At 32.2% G+C, this 17,664-nt stretch overlaps 2 protein-coding genes across 2 annotated transcripts; both read right to left on the minus strand.

The window, feature by feature from the left end:
- Positions 1 to 831: 831 nt before the first annotated feature.
- On the minus strand, positions 832 to 6,822 carry LOC103497301 (translocon-associated protein subunit alpha). Its single transcript, XM_008459429.3, has 8 exons — positions 6,625 to 6,822; positions 5,867 to 6,034; positions 5,727 to 5,777; positions 5,032 to 5,120; positions 2,746 to 2,823; positions 2,404 to 2,607; positions 1,163 to 1,234; positions 832 to 1,079 (listed from the first exon to the last, which is right to left on the minus strand). The coding sequence occupies exons 1-8, from the start codon at positions 6,689 to 6,691 to the stop codon at positions 1,026 to 1,028; spliced, it is 783 nt and encodes a 260-aa protein (XP_008457651.2). The 5' UTR covers positions 6,692 to 6,822; the 3' UTR covers positions 832 to 1,025.
- Positions 6,823 to 13,802: 6,980 nt separating this feature from the next.
- LOC103497297 (protein XAP5 CIRCADIAN TIMEKEEPER) lies at positions 13,803 to 17,650 on the minus strand. Its single transcript, XM_008459428.3, has 12 exons — positions 17,332 to 17,650; positions 17,123 to 17,188; positions 16,972 to 17,036; positions 16,783 to 16,892; positions 16,481 to 16,559; positions 16,313 to 16,389; positions 16,125 to 16,186; positions 15,874 to 16,005; positions 15,736 to 15,789; positions 15,216 to 15,281; positions 14,493 to 14,567; positions 13,803 to 14,158 (listed from the first exon to the last, which is right to left on the minus strand). Exons 1-12 carry the CDS (start codon positions 17,500 to 17,502, stop codon positions 14,108 to 14,110), a joined length of 1,008 nt encoding a protein of 335 aa, XP_008457650.1. The 5' UTR covers positions 17,503 to 17,650; the 3' UTR covers positions 13,803 to 14,107.
- Between the last annotated feature and the right edge of the window lie 14 nt (positions 17,651 to 17,664).

The raw sequence follows: 17,664 nt of genomic DNA on the forward strand, positions 1-17,664 counted from the left end.
GGTATAAAGTAAGCAAAACTAATAACAGCTATACCAAAGGTCAAACCCACATGCTATACTTTAGCCATTATTTCAACTTCACCAATTAAAGATAAAATGATTCACAAATAGGGTATGGAGGGAGTCCATCTAATTCAAGAATCACAACCGTAATTGTCATTTGACTAAACGTCTACCTACATCGCTCTACTAAGCAACAGCTTCACATGTATCTCGCTGGTGTTTGTTTCCTCAATAATCAAATCCTATAATGACCATAACACTTTTTTTTTTCTTTTTTTCGAGTATAAAAATTTGGGAATTGGGAGTTGGGAGTAACGAAACTTGAACCTTCGACCTCTAGATTGAGAGTGTCTATAAGCGTAAAAGCACTTAATCCTACAAATGGGTGGTATGGCAACTACATGGGTGGAATTGATGGAGCAAAAGAGAGTTATCCATTAGATTAACTTTAGAACAGAATGGTAAATGGTCAAAAAATTAGATTAGTTTAAAACAGTTCTATCGACTCTATTCATGTATGTCCTAGACCAATTGAACAACTCTGAGGCTCAACTATAAACAGATGAGACAGATAGTATCTATCTCTAGAAGGAATAGTGAAAGGTTATCATCAAAAAGTAACTTCAGACTAAAAGGTAAATGATAAAAGATTTGAATAAATTAAACGATCTCTATTGACTCGATCCATGTACATGCAAGGGTTGAGAGTGTTATGTATATCTTAGACCTGTCGAACTATGTTTGAGTTAGGTAAGCATAAAAACACTGTGGTATCTATAGATGGAATAAAGAAAAGTTATCGATCAAGAAGTAACTTAAGAACAACAATTAAATGGTCAAAAATTTGGATTAAATTAAAAGATCTCTATCAAATAACTCAACTTCTCCAAAAGTCTAAACTAGCCTACTTTCCAAAAACTGATATAAGATGCGCCTCTTAAACAATTCAAATGCTTAATTGTGAGTTACAAGAGACTGCGTATCTGGTACGTGTCGAGTGTAAAGGCAGAAAAAGGTGTGATCTACTTCTTTTTCTTTGATTTATTTGACAATGACCCGGAATATGCAGCAGTGCCCTGCATTATAAAAGAAAGGAATAATACAAGTTTCAGTAAGCAGGGGAGACAGGAACAACTCCATATATAATTACAGGTCTTACCTCCAGCCATTCGTCTAATGAAGCATCTGAGGACTTGGTTCCAACTTCAACCTTAGGAGCCCTCTTGGTTTTCTAATAAAATAAAAGAAGTGTTATAAGGTTTGCTTAATATGGGTGTGTGCAGGCGATGGGGTAGAATGTTGAAGCAACAAAACATTCAATAGCCATTAATTTATGATCATGAGAGGTTAAGAAATTCAGGATGCCGATCTAATTACCTATAAGAAAGAAATATATAATTCTGCTTTCAAAATAAAAATAAAATAGCATTCTTTTTTATTTTATTATCAAGAGATCATTTTCCAGTGAAAGAGAATAAGCACAAAGGTATGGAAGATAAGAAGTTCTCACAACATAAATCAACTAGATTGCAAAAATACTTTTCAATCAGCAGCGATATTTTTATAATAGAAAAAGAGAGAAATTACAATTAGTCAAGGAACTAAAACAAATTAAAACCCAGAATTACAAGAATCACGACCAGTTTTGCTGTAGAAGAAAGCAGCCAGTAGTGTGAGACAATGCTCTGTTGAAACTCACCGATCCTTCTCAAAAATTATTTCGTACATTAATCGCAATACAGAATTTCTTTCCCAAAAAATATATTTAGGATCATATTTAGAGCAAGTATTGTTTCTATTGTTAAAAAAAAAAGCAAAACAAATGGCCATTAGAAAAATAGAACTTAAACGTACTTAAAAATCCATACTGTGCAAAATATAACTGTGAGAAAATCAGCATACAATTTTTTTCCTTTTTTTTTTTAATTTTATCAGTTGATAGGAAACTAAGAAACTTACAACGATGAAAACAATACAAAAAAGGGTGATAAGAAATCGACCCCTGAAGCAAGAGAAAATGCAATAAGCATATTGCAATTGCATCGTTGCCAGCAGATTTAGAGCCCATTGGATTGACTCGGAAAGATGTTTTTCAAAAGAACTCGTTTTTGTTTTTACTTTTTTCATAAAAATTATTTACAGCACATTTCAAAAGTAGTTTCAAAAGCTATTTCGAGCGGTTGTCAAACATTTAAATGTTTTCTAAAATGACATTTTTTAAATCAAACACTTGAAAATGTATTCTGAACACCCTCTTACTGATCACATTAGCTAGTAATTTTTTGTGTGGTTGAATATGCTGCATATATATCTTAAAATCACTGATATCTGGCATTTGCTGCTCGATTGAAAATAAATAAATAAATAATCCAAAAGTTCAATTTTAGCAGCCTTGTGTACCTTGGAAAGATTCTGTATTTGACCATGAATCCATAAACCAAGCAGCACGATAAGTGCAATTCCAAGGGTAACTAGAAATACAGATTCAATGCTGAGAAAACCACCAGCTTCAGCAACATCAATGGTACCATTGAAGAAGGTACTTTGATATGGATGCTGATCTATTTCATAGATAATGGTTCCAACGAGATCAAAATTTCCAGACTGCACAAAGGGAAAAAATGTCTTTTTAGACATTTATGCAATTTATACTACAGTCAAAAAGCACAGACAAAAGAGAAATAATCTAGATAACAATAAATTTAATTTCAATGTAGAGGACTATCACATTGACACAAAAACCTGGAGATATTTGCTGACTGCAAAAAGGTATGGGAAAGTTGCTTGTGACGATGCTGGTACTGATGCATTGTTAAAAGTCTGTGACCAAAACATAAACGTGAATAAATAACAGAAGGGAATTGACAAGATGCAAAATGCAGTAGCAAGTAATATGCATTATGTACAAACAGGCACATAAGAAATTCTTAAAGAATAGAGAAACAAAACATCAACTCATCTACTTTTTTTAGAATAAGACAGAATGAAGTTGTGTGAAACAAGAACTACTAGAAATATTCAACAATGGAGTGAGATCAAATCTCACTTAATGGAATGATTAACAACACCAACCAAGGGGGCAGTCAAAACTACAACAGATTCCATGAACTAAAGTATAAAATATTGAAAGTTTATATGGAAGTGATGCAACAACACAGCATCGTTTCTTATGAGGAATCTTTCAATATAAAAAAATTAAGAGACTGGACGCCCCCATCAACCAATAGGGATAACAAAATGGTTCTCCAACTTGTACAAAAAAAAGAAAAAAGAGAGAGACTGAGAAGGGAAAATGGTCCATCCAGGAATACGTAAAGACTAAAAACAGAATCACACAATTTTATGTAAGAAATTAGCTCTTCACTAAAGAAGGCTGAATTACTTTTCCAAATAGATCATAATCACAAAATAAGCTATTAAAGGAAATACAATAACCAAAAAGAAATCTATATCTTTAAATTCCAACATTTCTCTACCACTCCCCTATGAAATTTCTCCTATTTCTCTGGAAAGAACTTCAGAAAAGAATGAAACACAAATTCAGTAAAAAGAATCAATCCCGTATCTTAACAGTGTATAGTTTGTAACACCTTGGTCTTTTTACATCCTGCTCATATACTTCCTTCTCAAAGTCTGAAAATTGTCTATTCTTAGCAGGAAAAAGAGAAAAAGAAACACATTCAATTTCTTAAAGATCATCATTAAATATCATCCCAAGTGTTACAAGATACATATATACACTTTTTTAATACAAATGGGTATGTATATTCAAAAGAACAAAATAAACAACCCAAGGGTAAGGGGTTGAGAGGACCCTCCCCAAAGAGCTAATGAAGGAGAGCCTTCCAATCGTTAATAATTATTAAAAGTGTACAATTACAAAAGAATTTGGTGTAATTAGTGCACCACCAGGAGGGTGTATGCTGAACAGAAATCCAAGAAGAATTAAAAGAAGCATACCTATCTTCAAACAGCCTAGTAATCTACTATTCCTTCTGTCCAAAGGAATTGGTCTGGAGAGTCAAGATTCTCCCTGAAACTTTTGCTGATGCAGTAATGTAAAGTAACGGTATCAGATCTACCCTATTTATCCAGTCTCTGAAAAAAGGTTGAGGTGGATTCTAGCATGTCTTTACTTAAAGACCTTGGCCTCTTGGGGGCTAGGATAATGTAAATATTTTCTGGTACCAATGTGGCCTCTACTCTATCATAGACTTGATCTTAACGCAATATTTTCCCAAAAATTCAAAAACTTCACAAAGTTGGTGGCTCCTAGGAAGATCAAGAACAAGGTGTTGAAAAAAAACCCTCCAAGTTTCTAACTAAATAGTTAGAGTTGTTTTCATGAGCACGCACAGAAGGACCTTCATTCTTTTTTGTTCATTGCCCATTCTACCATTGCCCATTGGTTTTCTTTTTCTAAAAGAACAAAATATGTTCACTGATAAAAGAAATGTACAACCAGCTACACAATTTTTGTAATTATAATAGTTTTTTTTAGCAGCCTTGATTGTAGTGACTTATATAGTTGTTGTAATCTTTTGGTGGCTGGGTCTCCTCTTCTCTACTCTTTAATTTTAGACTGAACATTTCTTTGTATTTATCTGGTAGTCATTTTAGCATGGAATCTATGTTGTGCCTCGTGACTAACTACTTTAATGTATATTAAATTAATAAATCAAACAGCAACACCATCTCCTACAATGCTTCTAAGCTGAAGAAAGATGATTTAAGTTACGGATTCTAACAGTAATAAGCTAAAGCAGGAACAATCTGCGAGAGCTAAAAAGGGGACCCTTATGAAATTTAGTTCATATCTCACGGCTCTAACACAATCAATAATTCATCCCCCTAACATACAGAATATGTAAATGATGCTACATTACGCATACTTGAACCCAGTGAGTAAAAGTTCTGGAATTTTGTTGGCATAAAATTGTGCTTGCATATGGAAGACCAGATATAAGTTATGCAATGAATTTTGATGGGGAAAAGGAACTTGTGTACATTAGCCATGCAGTCACTTACCACTGCGGAAAGATTTTGAATCAATAATCGGTGATCAAAAGTGTAATGAACACTCGCCTTTATTGCAAGGACATTCAAGCTAGAATCCCCTGTTTTTTCACCAAAAGAAACGAAGTAAGAAACATAGCAGACAACTTCAAACAAAACCCAGCAGGGGACTCCTTCGTTGAGAACACAAAAAGGAAAACTTCAAACAATCCTTTCAAGAGAAAGTTTTCAAACCACAGATCAAGGTATCGATAAGGGAGACCTCACTGTTTTTTGTGCACCCGTGCCCTTGTAGCCATCAAAATTACAAACAAAACTATAATGAAAAAGGTACTACTACATGCAGAGAACGGAGATTAAAGAAATAAGAGCTAAACAATTAACAAATTGGAAAAACAGGAAGAATCAAGAAATAAAAAGTGGAAATCATGCATTGCACAGAGTGGAGATAAAACAACAATAACTAACTATAATTAAAGCCACTTAAGGCACCAAATGAATTGTAAAACTGTCGTCTCTTGCCAACAAGAGCTTAGTCCAACTGATATCTGTATGTACTATTGAGAACCAAATAGTCTCAAGTTCAAATCTCCCACCCGCAATTTGTACTTGAAAGAAAAAGAAAATGAAAAAACTGCCAACTGTTGCTGATTATACAAAAATAAGGACAATTCAACGCTTGTAGTTGACAGGTAAGGACCAATTACCATTATTTTTCACTCCTGCTAATATTTCAGTCTCTTCTCCGGCCACTACTACTGCATTTAGAGAAATTATAAATTAATAAGACTATTCTACATCATATTCAAAAGGCCATATTTGTGCTCAACTTAAATGGAATACCCACAACGTGCGCTATTTTTGGGGAAAACACACACGGTATCAACCCCTGGGGCAGCGCTGAAGCTCCCATCACCATAATCTAGTTCCTCCTCCCCAACGATCCCCAAGTCAGTGGCATCATCAACAACGGCCTCTTCAGATTCCGTCTCCGCATCCGATTGACATCTAACAACTTAAGAAGGAAAAGACACAAAATACATAAAAACAAAGCACGAATTGAAGTATACAGATCCATGACATCGCGGAAGATCGATAATAACTTCAACAGAAGAACAACCTAAAGCCACCAATCAACCAGAACAAAAACATTAGAACGGCGTGGATCAACGAACCCAAATATCGAGCTTAATTTATACAGTTGATATGGATACACTAAAAACGCTGCCCAAGCAATTTTGTGCATCCCCTCTAAGAAGAACAAAAAAAAACCTTCATCTGAAATCAGGTATAAGAGAGTCGAAGAGCCACAGAAAGGCTATCGACCAGCTTATAAATGACGAAGAACAAAAATTCCAAAGATTTTAGCTGAAAATTAGCGAATCTAACACGCACAAGATCCAACAGAAAATCAACGAAGCTGGAGGGCCAAATGCAATAGAACCAGACAAGAATGCATAAATGAAACCGGATCTCAATGAAATAGAGAATTAAAGCCCGCAACCATGCAAGCGAGATCGAAATTCGATTAAATCTAGAGGCAACAGTTTAAACATATGCAGGTGGAAGAAAAGATTTAGAGATAGAGAATTAAGGAAGCAAAACCTTGGAGAAAAGGCGAGGCAAGTAGAAGGAGCGCAAGAAAGAAAATCCTGAAGGCCATAGACGCCATGATTGAGAGAGCTTCGAAGACTGCCGTAGCCTGGGTGCGTTTGTTATGAAGAAAATCGGTGAACAACGCGTGGATTTCAACACCACACCGAGCTAGTCTTAGGTTCCCGGGTCAAATCCCACCTCGCGCGATTTGATTTCCTTTTTCTTCCCCAGTTTTCTAATAACAATTCGAGAAAATTATGTTTTTACCTTTTAGTCCGTATCAGTGCGCAAATGGTTAAAAATAACACAGTAACAAAATATTTACACCCTATACACAAATCAAGGAATAATAGATTTTGCCTTTAATGTTTTTTTAATTATTATTATTTTTTAAAAAAACCTCTATATGCTATTTGCTATGCAGAGTTTAAAAACAAAAAATAGTTTTCAAAATTTATAACATTAACTCGTTTGATTATAGTTTTCGAGAATGTATCATTTTAGTTTCTAAATTTAAAAAAAAATAAGTATAATTATGAGTAATTATATTTAAAGTTAGAATAATAATTTAGAAACATTCTCTTTAAAACTATTTTTTTAATTTTAAATATCTTGTATATATCAAAGCGTGCAGAAATTTTATTCTCTCCATTCAACCTTTGAATTTTGTTTAATGACTTTATGGTAAATTCTTTTTTAATTTTATTTTTCTTGTAATATGATAAAATGCACATTCTCTCCCACAACTTTTTGAATTAATTCTAACGAAGTTTAGTGGAATTAAAGTATGCATATATAAAAATTAAATGCAAATTGGTTTTCATTTATCCACTATATTTTTAATTAATTATATTTAAGTTGAGTGGAATTAAAGTATAGGATGCGAAGGAATTAAAGTATTGGATGTAAAGAGTTTGAATGCAAATGGTTTTTTATTTACATTTTAGAAATTTGTTGCAAATCAAATATCTTATTAATTCTAATCAACAATACAAATTTAAAGACTTGAACGTTGAAAAGTTGTTGTAACATTTTTTTTACTATATAAAAGGCTGTCTTGATTTTTTTTACCAACGTTGTTATTGAAAAATTTGGATTCATCTAATGGATTGTGTAACGAGACAAGATTAGTATGTCAATTATTTAGCAAAAATATTATACATGCTGAAATAATAATGGGTGATTATGCAGAAAAATAAATTTTTCTTCCATGAATACCATTAAACCCACCAAATGATAATGGATATCTATTCAAGTTCAAAAGAAAACAAATCTCCATTCATTTATACTTTGCAATGACAATTAACAAAATACAAGGACAAACAATTCATAATGTTGGAATATATCTTAATGAGTTTTCTCATGAACAACTTTATGTTGAACTATTTAGAGGAATTTTAGTGAAGACAACAAAAGTTTGGATCAAGCCCATGAGTAACAATAAGTTGCCTTCAAATTGTATAAAAAAATATTGTTTATAAAGAAATCTTTTTTTGATATATGCAAGTCTTACATTTAAATTCTTATATTTTAATCTAAATATTGCAACTCTTTATCATGTACATCTAATTCTATTACATTTTGAATTTTGTACATTTAAAGTTAGCACAACCTAAACATATATATACAATGTTTACTACAATCTAAAGCTATGCATTCAATTTGAAAATGAAATGAAAATAGCAAAGATTTTGGATTTCAAAGAAGAGAAACTACCTACCGTTGTGCTAGTGTAGATCTTTGTAATAAACAAGGAACGTTTTGGATATATTAAAGTTTTAATTCCTAGCTAGGAATTTGTAATAATTTAAGACGTAAACATACTATACTATTTTTTCCACATGAAAGGAAAATAGCAAAACATTAAATTCCGCAGCCGGGATTTGAACCTGGATTTCAAAGAAGAGAAATTGGCATTGTGCTATTGCAGATCTTTACAATAAATAAGAAACGTTTTGGATATATTAAAGTTTTAATTCCTAGCTAGGAATTTGTTATAATTTAAGACGTAAACATACTATACTATTTTTCCGCAGCCAGGATTTGAACCTGGATTTCAAAGAAGAGAAATTGCCATTGTGCTACTGCGGATCTTTATAATAAATAAGAAACGTTTTGGATATATTAAAGTTTTAATTCATAGCTAGGAATTTGTAATAATTTAAGATGTAAACATACTATACTATTTTTCCCACATGAAAACGAAAATAGCAAAACATTAAATTCCGCAGCCAGGATTTGAACCGATTTCAAAGAAGAGAAATTGCCATTGTGCTACTGCGGATCTTTATAATAAATAAGAAATGTTTTGGATATATTAAAGTTTTAATTCCTAGCTAGAAATTTGTAATAATTTAAGACGTAAACATACTATACTATTTTTTCCACATGAAACGAAAATAGCAAAACATTAAATTCCGCAGCCGGGATTTGAACCTGGATTTCAAAAAAGAGAAATTGCCATTGTGCTACTGCGGATCTTTATAATTAATAAGAAACGTTTTAGATATATTAAAGTTTTAATTCCTAGCTAGGAATTTGTAATAATTTAAGACGTAAACATACTATACTTTTTTTCCCAAATGAAATGAAAATAACAAAACATTGTATTTTGCAGCCAGGATTTGAACCTAGATTTCAAATAAGAAAAATTGTCATTGTGCTACTGCGAATCTTTGTAATAAATTAAGAACGTTTTGGATATATTAAAGTTTTAATTCCTAGCTAGGAATTTGTAATAATTTAAGACGTAAATATACTATACTATTTTTCCTAAATGAAACGAAAATAGCAAAACATTGAATTCCGCAGCAAGGATTTGAACCTAAATTTCAAAGAAGAGAAATTGTCATTGTGCTACTACGGATCTTTATAATAAATTAGGAACGTTTTGAATATATTAAAGTTTTAATTTTGTTTTCATTTATTTTCTCTGACAACTCCCATGTGTTGTTTTAGAGCAAACATGGATTTAAACTCCATAGTTTAGATCATTAGTCATTTATTACTTTTTTTTACTTTATTTTGTTGAACTTTTACTAAAAATTAATTAAATAAAAGTCTTCTATCTCCAAACACGTCCAACAAAGTGGGAAGTACACGTTTTAATAGAAATTGGGGGAGGAAACTACATAAAAATTTGTTAGATTTTAGTTAAAATTTGATGAAGTGATGTGAAATCTATGCTTAACTTTGATGTATCAAATAAAGTGTTTTAATGCGAAAAGAAATCTAGATTTGAACATTTTGATAGATTCTGTGTCGTTGGTCAATTATGTTCGAAATATACAAATTGCAATTTGAAATGTGATTTTGAGGTGAGGAATACATCTATACACATGGTGACAAGAAATAAACAAAATATAAAATGAAAGTGTAAGTTTTGAAATTGAACTTTCAATGGTGATAGGTAAAAGGTGAAATTGTGAAGTGTATATGTGTGTTGTTTATTTATTTAATTCATAAAACATAAAATATCAAATTAATAACATCAATATACTTAATATAATGTTTAAAGGATGAAGGAAGTTGAGTTTATGAAAATATTTGATGGTAAACCTTTGAGAAATTATGATTTTATGGTATATTTCTTTTAATTTTTAATTATATATATATATATATATATATATATAATTGTTTTGTTAGTAATTTTAATATTTTTATTAAATTAACTAAGCTATAGGTTTTAGTAATTGTTTTGTTATACATGTGTATAAAAATTGATTGGTGTATTTTCTTCAAGTATCTGGAAAGGGATAAACGTATTTGTTCTGTTTTTTAAGATACTTCGTTTTATGTATCTGTCATGTATTTGGACGTATCATATCAGTATCGAATATGTATATGATACTAGTTATTTTAAAATATCAAACAAAAAATATTTCTAGTGGTGTTTGGCGCACAGGTTCGAAATCAAATGCCCATAGACTTATCCTACAAATATTAACATTTAAAATATCCATAATCCTCAAAATTCAAATTACCTCAAATCAATTCATTTTCAAAGAATTGTTTTTTACAGGATACCTCGAATCAAATATTTCAAATAATTTTTCTAAAATCAAATAATATAAAATTAAATAATTTTCCTAAAACTAAATGACATAAAATTAAATAATTTTCAAATTTAAAAAATAATTTTCCTAAAATCAAACAATATAACTAAATTCAAATAATATAATTAAAATCAAATAACGAACCTAAATTCAAAATTTTTTTACAGCAAAATCTTAAAATCAAATAACGAACTTAAATTAAATTATTTTTACAACAAAATCATCTACATGGTCTACGACTTAGTTAAATAATAAAATCATACATGAAAAATAAACATACCTTGTGACGACGAAATCGGAAGGCAAAACGGGAGGAGATGAGACTTTTTTCGTGAAGCTCGACTGCAAGGAAGGCTCTCGGTTGCTGATTTTTCATGATTGAGGAAGGGTTGCTAAGTTTTTATGAAGGATGGAAGGCATAATCTTGAAGAAAGAAGGATTTTTCGTGAAGATGTAAGGCATAATCGAATTGAAGGTGGAAGGCAAAAGGCTCAAAGACTAGGTTATAAAGTGACGAAGTCGTGTACTCGATCCACAACACCCTGCATGCCGGACAAATGTGGCGGTCAACTGAACGTATACATGAGAGCGGAGTCATGCATCGGGTACATGACTCCACGTCACACATCGTGGATCGAGTCCACGATTTTGACCTATAGTAGTGTACCCGATCCACGATTTAGCGTAACCGCGGATCGGGTACACAATTTTACTACTCTATTCTTTACATTTCTTTCTCGCCTACCCTATTTTCGTTATTATTTTCTAAAAATACATTATAAAAAATCGAATATATATAACAAAATCCCCTAAAATGAAGAAAATATTAATTTAAAAAAAAACAAAGAAAAAAAGATGATTAAAGAGATAATCCAATCATTATTATTATTAAAAAATTGGAGGAGAAAAGAAATAGAAGAAAGAGAAAATGTGTATTTTAAAAAATATTATTGTGATTAAATTAAAAGACTTATTTAGAATGATTCAGAAAAGAAAATGTTTTTCAATAAATCATTTTTATTAATTTTCCAAGATTGATGGTGGTTGGAAGTTCGCGGAGGAGTAAGTAGACATTCTTATAGACATGGTAAAAATGTATAATTTTAAAACTCAAGGACCAAACACACATTCATCAAATTTTGTAGATTAAAAGGGTACTTGTTTTCTAACAGATTCAATATATTCAACCTTTCAAGATCATCTTTGGTAACTTTTTTGATTTTTTATTTTTGAAAATTAAGCTTTTTCCTACCCATTTTTGTTTTTTTATAATAATTTGTATTTATCTTACAAGTGTTGAGTTATTAGTCAAATTTCAGAAACAAAAACAAGTTTTTAAAAATTATTTTTTCAATTAAAAAAAAAAAAAAGAAATCTCGGGTGGAACAAAAATTAATCTATAGGCGAAGTTTTTATTTCTAAAAAAACTAAATGGTTACTAAACGAAACCTTAATTTTTATATCAACTAAATTAAATAGCGACTTTAAGAAAGGCTATTAAAATTTCAAATTGACTAATCTATATGGCAATTGCCAAAGTGAACTTAGAATAGTTTTCATGACATTTATGTCGAAGGTTCAATCGACTCATTTATTTATTTCAACAGTTATTTTATTAAGAAAACTTACATATCAAACTTCTATTGCAACTTTGTATAACTAAAGTTATCGACCTAAGTGTAGTTTTTTCCTCGACTAACAAATACAAAAATGTTTGAATCATCGTTTTCACGTGTCTGAACTAACAAAGCAAACAAAAAACTCATCCAACTACTCCCAAGACTCATCAGCTAGAACAAGGGAGATACTATTTCAAAAAACCTTTTTCTAGGTCAAAGAAAGACCATGAGAGAGAATGCCAAAGTTGTAATAGTATGAACAGTTTTGCACTCTTATTTGTAGTAACAAAAATACAAAATATTGATTGAATTTTCCTTAAAGAAACGTTGGTCCATAAGCATTCTCAATTAAAAAAAAAAGAATCTCTCTCTTTTATCTTTCCAACGAAAAAAACAAGGAAATAAAATTAGATATATAAAAAAGAATAAATTCCCTACTAGGATCTTATAAACCCATCGAGGGTGGTTATGTAGCTAAATTTTGTTCCCAAGACATCATTTTACACGAATGACAACAATACTAAGCAACCATATTAGTATCCAATAGAATACAGAGAAAATCTTACTACTTTATTTGAAACGTCAAGATTTAAAGGGATCTCAATTCATAACAGACTTCAAATGACTTCTAATAGGAAAGATCGATGAAAAAATGTCTGGACAATGACACAATTAACCTTATCATTTTCTAACACATCTGCAAATAAAAGTTTATAATAATAATTTCTTTACTTTCTTTTCATTTTCAGTCTAAACATAAAATTTTAAATACATACATTTCAAAAAAAATTCGTTTCAAACAAAACAATTGATTTTAAATCATTTCTTGGATTTCAAAATCACAAGATTTCAAATCATTTTTTTAACTTTATTAAATCCAAACAAGTAAAACCTTATTAATATAGCAAAAGACAAAGTTCTTTAAGTTAATTCTCATAGTAGATACGTCACAAAAAAGCTTTCCAAAGAATCAAAGATATTGTCTCAACAAAAAATCACAAATGCCCACATTGATAACAAGATCAATTTTGTGTAGTAAGAATTATGAAAACCTTTTGTTGCAAACACCACATCTCCATTACTGATTATAACCCCACACTTTGACAATTCTCAATCTCTTAAGCAAATCATGCGAGTGAGATTGCTATCTAGAAGTATCCATTGTACTCGAGCTAGATACGCTTTTGATCCTATGCTGAAGTTCATATTTTACCTCAAATAAAATATAAATTATACTCAAGTTGGCAAATATATGAAAACGTGTTCGACACAAAGTAAGTGCACGTAAAAGTTGTAAAAATCACTATTGTGACTTCCAAAATGGAACATTCTTTTAATCATACAAATAGAATTTTAATGGTTTGAAGATAACATGCTATAGGTATAGGTATGTAAATGAGTATTTATGACAAAAGTGATATCAACCATTTCAAAATGACTACCTGTTATAGGTAAGTAAATGAGTAACTCTATCTTTTGTCATATGGGAAAAAGAATTCAGATAGACAGCAGATCAACGGGAAGCAAATCTATCAATATCAATGAAAGTTCCATCCATCCTAAACAAGTTTCTAAAGCCAAAATGTAGAATAATATAACATCTCAATCCTACAGCTAAATGCTTAAATAACACAATGCACAAACCATTCACAATGAGCAAGAAAACAATGCTCAAGGGAAAATTACATGACTTTATCTCTCGGTTAAAAACGTATTCCTTCAAGATTTCTAAACAAGCAGGCGTGTATACGAAGACATCGATAAGAAAACTGTAGATTCAAAGCATAAATCATACTTCTTTTGCTACAAGTCATTGAATCAGTCCCCATGGATGGTGTATCGTTCCCATTTCTTGGTTGGATCATATATCTGCAACAAATAGGTAAACAAGAAATAAATCCGAAGATATTCAAGGATACAGAAGGGACCAATCAAAGAGTATACAAAAGATGTGTCCAATTTGCAATAAGGAAAGAAAAATTGTGGCTGTTCATAGCCGGTCCATCTTTACACAAGGCATTCAAGATAACAGAGTCAATGATATTGTTCGAAGTTTTGTATTCGTCCAAGGAGATCCTAGGCTCCTAGTATTTCTTTCGCCCCACACGAGGAGGATTAAGAATTAAAGTTTGTGGAAGTAAAATACAAGGAGAATAATCACATGACCAAGCTAACAAAACAATGCCAGAAGAAGATAGCTCACCTCCCATCTAGAAGCTGGAAAGATGTGCTTATTCTTCTCATACCAGTGCCTCTCAACAACTTTCCCAGCATGAGACTGTCAGAAAATGAATGAACAAATACATAAGTGATGAATTTATGACGTCCAATAACAGTATCATCAAGAGCATAACTTGTAAAAACGCATCCTCTTCTGTTCTTCTTTAACGGAAGTTTTAGGACTTAAAGTTCACTCTTCTTGTCAAACGCTTTTTTCAAGCAGCAACATGCATTTAATCAAACCTCGGAAGTTGGAACAGACAGGGACAGAAAAACATAAAAGGCAACTGCATACTATCAAATGCTGAGAACATTTTGCATTTGATATTTGATAGGACACATAAGGGGCCACAGTTTTCAGTTCTTTTATAATCCGCTAGCTTTTGTCCCTGTCTGGTATATTTCATCACACAAATGAAATATTGATCGGGGGGGGATGTTAGAGTCTATAAATTAGGAGATCTCTACCATCTAAATTCTACAAGTATGTTTGCTAGGATAGAAGGATTAGCTCACTAAATCAGACTGTACTTAGCTTACAAGATTTGACATTGCTGTAACACAAAAACAAGGGGCTGAAGCAAATAATTTGTACACAAGATTAAATAAAGAATACAAAGATACTTTCTACTTCCGCTGACATCACTAAACTGGTACTATCAACCAACACAAGAAACATGCAAATAAAATAAATTTGAAAATATACCTCATCCTTCTCTATTGTTGCATCAGCAATTGTCCGAACATCCTCATGTACGTCAAAGTGGAAAAGCTGCGCAAAACAAAATGATAACATAAGTCCCCTCAAATTTACTAAGAGGACACAAGTACGATGCCTCTCAGTGTCAAGGAGCCAAAATCCTCTGCCCATCATTTTCTGGATAAGAAAAATTTGGGGAGAAAAAACCAAAAAGCAAATACAAGTACGTGAAAAGAATATTGTGAGCTAAAAAAACACAAAATTATATGTTTTTTCTTTTATTAAGAAACTGACTTTCTATTAAGAAATATTAAAGAATCTACAAGAGTAAATAAAGAAACAAGCCCACCAATAGGCACGGGAACCCTAATCTTCAATAAGGAGTTGTGAATCAGACACATGCAAACAATAAAGTCCTTAATAATTACATCTTGAAGACAGTTGAAAACAAAAAAAATGTGAACTCCTAATGCATTAGTAAGTGAAGAAGAAATAGAATTGTCAAGATTACTAAAAGAAGGCTTACTGGGCCACTTTTGCCTCTAGCTTTGTTCACAATAAGCTCATAGAAGCTATGTTGCTGCACAATACAAGAAACACTCGGCACAGTCACCACACAGCAAAGACCAAAATAATATCCCAAAAAAATTTGAAGTTAAATTACATGGGGTATTATGAGATCCTCTTTCACATATAGCAAATTCTCTACTGAGGTAGTCCTAATCTCACGAAACTCGGGGGCAAGCTGCTGCTGTACGGCCCTGAGAAACTCTCCAATTGTATCACCTTTTCGTGCCTGAATAATGCAAGGTTGAATTTAAAAGAGGAAAACAAAATATATACATAAGGTTAAAAGTAGAGCTCAGGAAGGGAGAAGAAAATGGATTGTTTCAAAACCAGATAATCGTTACAAACCTGAATGACTCGCCTATGGCCAGCTCCATCCCAATAACTGTAAGTGATTTCAAGAGGCTCGTCTGCAATACAATGGAAACAGTCATTTCTTACAGTATTAATCTTTTTACTATTTAATTTTTTCTTTCAGTATTGTATCATTTCGTATGCCATCATGAAATCTATACAGAGTCCAAATAGAAGATTACTTCTAATCTGCTCCTGCTCCCGAAGCCACTGTCTTTTCAGCCTTTCACGCTCAGCTTGCTCCTCAGCTTCCCGCTCACTGTAATAGCATCCTCAACCCCCCTAAGCTAAAACGTTAGTTCCAAAAAAACATTAAAGATATAAGGGAGGATGAGGAAAAGATGCCACACCTATCAGGCAAAAAGCTAGTCTCCACTGTAGGATCTTTGCCAAGTTTACCACGACCAAGCTTTTTTGGCTCCAAATTTTCTGACTCATAAACACCAATAAGGATTGTTAAGTAGAGGACATAACTAGTAACATCTTAGCATTGACATGGGAAGTCAATTTTCTAAATCCTATTACGCTAAAACGACGTAAGATTTATACCACACTTCTCATCGTACTCAAATGAAGTACATTAATCACAGCTGATAGTACAGAAAAGTCAACTGATACTAACTATTTCAGATACAACAAGAAAACCACTTACTATTATCATCATCCTCATCACTTCCATTTTCAAAATCATCAGAAAAGGACAAACGTGAGTTCCCCCTTATTTTCCTTTTCCTTCGCTTCTGCAATTGGAGTTCTTCTTCCCTGAACACAAGGAAATAAAAACAGTGAATGGGAAGCAGCCGAATTTTTTGCAGTAGAATACGACCATAACCCAACTTACTCTTGTTGTAGCTTTTGAAGTTTCTCCTTCTCCTCTTCTTCAATCTTGTTTCGAATATTCACCCTCTACAATTACATCAAGAAGAACAAATTGTTTGTAACCATACTATCAGTAAAGGGAAACATTCTTATATCATAATTTCTTTCTATACCTTCTCAACATACTCTTCTCTCGTCACCAAACCAACAGTTTCCTTCTTGAACGCGGTCTCCAGAATCTGATACACCAAGAACAAAATTTTCAAAAACCCATATAAGTTTTTAAACCGAGATCATCGAAATTGTGAAGAAAAAAAGAACACGTACAGTGGATTGAAAAAAGGGGAAAAAAAAAAGAATAGAATTGAAATCGAATAAGAACCTCAGAGGTACTGGAGCCAAACTGAAGGAGACCAGGCTGGCCTTTGGCGGAGGCAGTCTTGGCCTTAAGTTCCTGGATTTTCCGGCGCTCGGCTTCTCTTTGCTTCTCGAGTCTTCGAATCCTGACGGCGTCCTGGGCAGTGCCCACGTAGCCATCTCCCATGCCCGACATTCTTGTTCTGGTTTTTCTTCAACAGGAGAGACTCTGCGTTACAGCCCTAGTAGCCGTAGCCTTTCGTAATGGATCGGAGAAGACGATCGCCAAAGAGGATTTAGATAGAAATATAGGAAATCGAAATCTAACTTTTTTGGGGCTAAAGTATAAATACGGGAA

This window comes from Cucumis melo, chromosome 11 (genome assembly GCF_025177605.1).
Source record: "Cucumis melo cultivar AY chromosome 11, USDA_Cmelo_AY_1.0, whole genome shotgun sequence".
Classification (NCBI taxonomy): Eukaryota; Viridiplantae; Streptophyta; class Magnoliopsida; order Cucurbitales; family Cucurbitaceae; genus Cucumis; species Cucumis melo.

Excerpts from the sequence above, each read along its gene's own strand:
- LOC103497301 (XM_008459429.3), bottom strand. The coding sequence starts at position 6,691 with ATGGCGTCTATGGCCTTCAGGATTTTCTTTCTTGCGCTCCTTCTACTT. Across the intron at positions 5,778-5,866 it reads CCCCAAAAATAGCGCACGTT|TAGTAGTGGCCGGAGAAGAG; the intron begins GTGGGTATTCCA and ends CTCTAAATGCAG. Across the intron at positions 2,608-2,745 it reads CAGTCAGCAAATATCTCCAG|TCTGGAAATTTTGATCTCGT; the intron begins GTTTTTGTGTCA and ends CCCTTTGTGCAG.
- LOC103497297 (XM_008459428.3), bottom strand. The coding sequence starts at position 17,502 with ATGTCGGGCATGGGAGATGGCTACGTGGGCACTGCCCAGGACGCCGTC. Across the intron at positions 17,037-17,122 it reads GAGAAGAGTATGTTGAGAAG|AGGGTGAATATTCGAAACAA; the intron begins GTATAGAAAGAA and ends ATGTAATTGTAG. Across the intron at positions 14,159-14,492 it reads TTCCAGCTTCTAGATGGGAG|ATATATGATCCAACCAAGAA; the intron begins GTGAGCTATCTT and ends TATTTGTTGCAG.